Here is a 5407-nt window from a genome sequence, read left to right as displayed (position 1 = left end):
ACATTTTGGCAAGGTAGGAGTCATCTTCAGCTAAAACAATTTTATTTTTCTAACAGGGTGTTTGGCCTTTGGAATGAGTTGCCTTCAGTTGTTGTAGAGGCAGTAAATTTAAGTGAGTTTAAAAAAAAGCTTGATAAGTTTATGAATGATAAGGGCTGGCTTTAATATTTTTTTCAAAAATAATTTTAATTTAGTTTAGAGGATGGAACAGTCGAGATGGACCAATAGGTCTCATGTTGTCCAAAAACGTGTTATGTAAATCATGAGTAGATAGTTTGTAAGGTCTTGAACAGCTACTGAATCATGTGATAAAGAAGTAATATACATGTATGTTAAAAAAAAAAAAAGCCAAAGTATACATTAGAAGGATTTTGTAATATTTTAGTTTTGTTATAAATCTGTTGGAATTTGCTGTATGTGGTGTGAAATGTGAATATTTATTAAAAATACATTTATCTTTAAAAAATATTTGCAGAATGAAATAAAATATGCACAGGTTGTATATAAATGTCGAGTGTATTCATCTATTATTAATAAATGTATTTTGTATTTCATTCCATGTATTGGTAATGATTTGGTAAAGTCTGAGTCTTTTTCTTTGGGTGAAAGAAAAGCAACAGGTTTAAGCTAAATTACTAATTTTTATTGTTTTCAAATCAACAGTTTTAAGCTAAACTACTAATTTTTATTGTTCTCAAATCAACAGTTTTAGTTCAAAGCATTTTAAACTAGTGTCTGTAACAGTAAATTGCTGCTTTTTAAGTAAAATGAGAAACAATCGTACTTGTAGAGGAAGGAAAAAAGTAGATTAGCTTTCTCTTCGTATGAAAAACCTAGCAGTGTGTATACAAATTGGTGTGATATGATGTTTTATATTGCTTAAGATTATAGGCTTTAAAAACTAATAAAATATTTCTATTATGTTGTAACACACACCTAAAACTTTTGCTTGTTCTACAAATAATTTTACTTGTAATGCAGATAAAAACAAAATATATACTCGCATTACCAACCAACTTGTGTGCTTTTCATTGCCAGTGGAGTTCACATATTGCATCGTATTGTGTAATTGTATCTTTTCACTTGTTACGACACTCAGTGTAAAGAACTAACCCAAAAAAATCACACAAAACCTCAGCAGTAAATAGGAATAATTACAGGATTGATTTTTTTTTTAAATATTTATGTGGGACTTGTGTGTTAATGTAAGGATAATGTAGCAAACAAATTCATGGACTTAAAAGCAATTTGGTGCACATGTAATTTAGAAAAACGTGTATAATAAGCCAATGGGAGTCCACATAGAACTCGCTACTTATTTTAGGGTTAAATAATAATACCTTTACTGTTTTATAAGGTATGTTTATTAGCTGTGAACAAAACTCCTGACTGTCTTGGCAGTAGGCCAGTACTAAAGTGATAAGGCTAACAAATACTCGGGAGTAGTTACTGTTCGCATACTTAAGTGTATTTACTACAGCCTTCTGTACAAGTTTGTAACATGTTTTATGTCCATCAGCTCAAAAGTAATGAATTATCAGTTCCATGAAATAGTAGATACAATACATCATTGAATTAACAATTACTTAAAGTTTGGATATCACAATAATAAAACTAAAGTGAAATCCAACTAGGAAGGCTACTGCTAAACCAGTTAGGTTAGCAATTTTCTTAGCTCAGTTTAAACCTTATCAGTTGCTTAATTCGTACTCAGACAATGAAATATTAAAAACCTTGGGATATCATCTTATTTACAAAGAAATCTGCACTTTACTCCAGTTGGCAGTGTGTAGTTTAAAAACTTTCAAGAGGGCTAGCGAGAGTAGTTGTCTGAAAATATTTAACAAAGTATTAAGTGTTGGTTACTATGATGGTAAGCCATATTTGATATTTTTTTAGGTGCAATACCTAAAGACACAATCTTTGTTAAGTAACAACTTACATAAGAGTGGAATTTTTTTGTACAGTTGTAAATATAAATTTTAATTATCAGTTAAACTGATTTGTAATTTTAGATAGAATATGCTAAGAATTTCATATTTTTCATTTCAGAATTTTTCAGTTGGGCGTTTAGTCCTGAAGCAGTCTAGTCAGCAGCTAGTCCATTGGTTTAGTTCCTTACAGTTAGGTGAAGAACAAAATTATCAACATGCAGTATGATGTGAATACTTCAAGAGTGGTAGCTATTACATTTTTTACTTTCTACATAGCTGGTAAAATGTGTTTAGTACCATTTTTAACGTTGTCATTTCGACACATGGGCTTTTCTTCGACTGAAACTGGTCTTATACGTGGGATTGAATCACTTCTAGGAACATTCCTCGTAGCTACCTTAATTCACTGTGCAAAACTCAAATGTCAACGAAGACCGCTGATGACAAGTGCCTTATTTGTAGCGGTGCTTGCTTATTTATCACTGATGTTAGCTCCGTATTTGGTAACAAATGTTGGGATAAATCGGTTCGACTTTAATGATAGTCTGAAGGAAGGATATAATCATTCACAAGCTATTCTGCCAGAATCAGGTAGTTTACAAGAAAACATTTTACAGCCATCCATTAACATGTTAACAGATTCAGCTGAGAAAAACCACAGTTTTCTTTCCTTGTCTATATCTGTAGTGTCAAACCTTACAAGTACTTTTTCACCTGTAACATTATCCTTAAAGCCCATCTTGCGTGAAAGTACTAGTGAGGTTGGTAATGCCAATATTACCCAGCTACCTCTAAGTATAGTGACCTATCCTCTTCAGATAAATGATAGTGAAACAGTTTATACTGTACTGCAGATTGAATCAAATAGTACTGGTGAAAATAATTCAGTTTCTTTGTATGGTAATGAAAAATCTAATCAAAATACCCAACATAAATTAATTTTACAACATCCAAATAGTAATCAGAAAACATTCAATAAAAATCTACAGTTATTGTCTAATCGTAATCATAGTATAGGGTTTCCAGGAATGCAAGCATTTTCAAAAGAAATTAAAAACCAGTCTAAAAGATATTTTTGGAGAAGATCACCTTCAGATGGGCAAGAGAATAAGCTGAAACCTGAAAACACTGATACAACTAGTTTCTTCCATCTGCGAACAAAAGCAGCAAGTGGACATCGAAAAAATGAAAGTTTAGTTGCAAATTCTTTTGAGAATAAAGAAAAAATTGGTAGAGAGAGATTATCCACAGAAAATATAACCAGACATGAAAGATATTTGTCTCAAAATACTGGCAATAGTAGGGTTGAACATATTTTGCTATTTTGTTTCATTTTGGCTTTGCTTTTATTGGGGAGTACGATGGTTAATACTGTAGACAGACTAACGGATGATTCGTGGTTTGAGTTTTTGGATGAAATAGATTACATAGAAAAGTATGGGGAGACTTGTATCTATGTTTGTGTTTCTGCAGTTGGTGCTTCTGCTGTCTTTATCCTTGGAGTAATTACTGTTTACATTTTTGAAGATGCGATGTTTAACTTGAGTCACTTCTACGTTCATTCTTGTGCTCTCGGACTTCTTTTTGCAGTTGCTTTTGGCATATTGTTTTGGTTTCCAGTTCCTCAGACAAAGGGATCGTTTATTCATGACCAAACTAAATCTCTTAAAAGTTTCAAAGTCATATTTAGAGATGTTCGGACAGTACTGACTATTGTGACTGTTATATTTTGCGGCTTTTGGTTTGCTTGCTTTCGTGACTATCGTCTGTGGTACCTGGAAGACCTTGGTGCTGATGAATATATTTTGAGTGCAGCTGTTGCTGTGGGGCTAGCTTCAGAAATTCCTATCCATGTTTTTTATAAAAACATTATAAAGAAACTAACTGTAAATGGAAGTCTTTCTCTGACAGTTCTAAGTTACAGCACAATGTTTTTCTTGATATCTTTCATTCCTTCCCCATTAGGTATTGTATCTATGCATCTTTTGGAAGGAATTTCAAATGCATTAATGTGGAGGGCAGTTTTTTCTTTTATTGATCAGATTTCTAATCCAGGCATGGACCGACACGTAACCACCTTGTTTTATGCTTTGCATGGGTGTGTGGGCCAGTCGAGTGGAGCGTTCTTTGGTGGTTTTTTGTACAACTATGTGGGACCAGTTCGAATGTTCCAAGTTGGAGCAATTTTTGCTGCAACATGGAGTTTTTTGTTTTTCGTTTCCCAGCGCTATCTTCCAACTCTTCAGAGACGCACATATTCAAAGATACTTTTTGGAGAATTACACAATGAGAGAGAAGACAAGGGATTTTATCGAGCCTTAACTTCTGATAGTGATGAGGAATTTTTAGATTCATAATACTGGCTCAAATTTGTCAACATAACTGCCAGAATGAGACAGCAATTCATAATAATTGAGATAATTAATGTTTATATTTAGCTATTTTATTATAATTAGTTTTTCATTAAATACATGACAAGATTTAACAGGCTTGTTTCACCATGTGATACGATTTTTTATTTCATCCATGAGCTGTCAAGCTTTTTAACAATCTCATCAGCAGGTGATAATTATGCAGTGTTTGACCTAAAATTGTGAAAAAAAATAGCAAATTTAGTAATTGTTTTCAAATTTTATAAATGAAAACCTAGCCTACCATGTGATTACGAGATCTTAAAACTATCGAAGTACAGTGGTGTTATTGAAGGACTTTACAGCTGAATGAAACAAAAAATATTTTTTAAGAAGATATATTTGACCATATGTATTTTTTGTTGCATTTTGGGTTGATATGGTAGTTATATATAAGAGCAAAAAATATTTTTCAATTACTTTTGACATAAAATATTTTCAATTTTATGTTTTGTGGAATACAAGTAATTAATATTAACTTACAATTAGAGCAAGCTACGTTACATAGACCAAAACTAAAAATTAACGGCCAATCGGGTTGAACACATGGATGAAGACAAAACATTCTTAGGGTTAAAATTCAATCCAGACACGCAGTCCAAAAGCTACAAGTATTAGCTTAGCTAACTGCAGTACTTATTTCAAGGTCACACATGGGTATCTTCGGACTGCACACATAACCCTACCAACACGACAAAATCTATTAAAATTAAAATAAGGCATCAAAGGAAGAATTATTATATATTAAAAACAACTACTGAACATTTATTTAATACCACATGTGTGACATTAACATAGCCAAAAATACTTCAGATAGAGGCGGCGTGAGTGATACATTCAACGAGACACCGAGATGGAGCATTAGTGATCTCGTTGGCATATCTTGCACGTTCATGGTATCAATAAATAAATGCTACATCTATATTGTTCTAACAGTACCAGTCTGTTACAGGCTGAAGTCCTTGCCCATGCTCGATCCACGGGTAATGATCAATTAATATTCAGCCAATTTCATTGATATCAGAAATGGAGCACCTTTGTAACAAGTTTTGTTTTTTTGAC

The 5407-nt window shown here is 32.6% G+C and overlaps 1 protein-coding gene across 2 annotated transcripts in view; it reads left to right on the top strand.

Annotated features, from left to right (window-relative positions):
- LOC106472324 (major facilitator superfamily domain-containing protein 6-like protein A) overlaps positions 1-4950 on the top strand; it is a 7781-nt gene extending 2831 nt beyond the window's left edge. The window contains exons 1-2 of one of the 2 annotated variants that reach the window (XM_022400929.1): positions 1772-1873; positions 2053-4950. In XM_022400929.1, the coding sequence (XP_022256637.1) occupies positions 2150-4291 (2142 nt within the window). In that variant the 5' untranslated portion in view covers positions 1772-1873; positions 2053-2149 and the 3' untranslated portion in view covers positions 4292-4950. Of the gene's footprint in view, positions 1-1771; positions 1874-2052 lie in introns of those variants that run through there. The other variant, XM_013932962.2, reaches the window with a different exon arrangement.
- The last annotated feature ends 457 nt before the right edge of the window (positions 4951-5407 follow it).

This window comes from Limulus polyphemus, unplaced genomic scaffold (assembly GCF_000517525.1).
Source record: "Limulus polyphemus unplaced genomic scaffold, Limulus_polyphemus-2.1.2 Scaffold5245, whole genome shotgun sequence".
NCBI lineage: Eukaryota > Metazoa > Arthropoda > Merostomata > Xiphosura > Limulidae > Limulus > Limulus polyphemus.
Note: the sequence above shows the minus strand (reverse complement) of the source record. Positions and strands in the feature narration are given on the sequence as shown.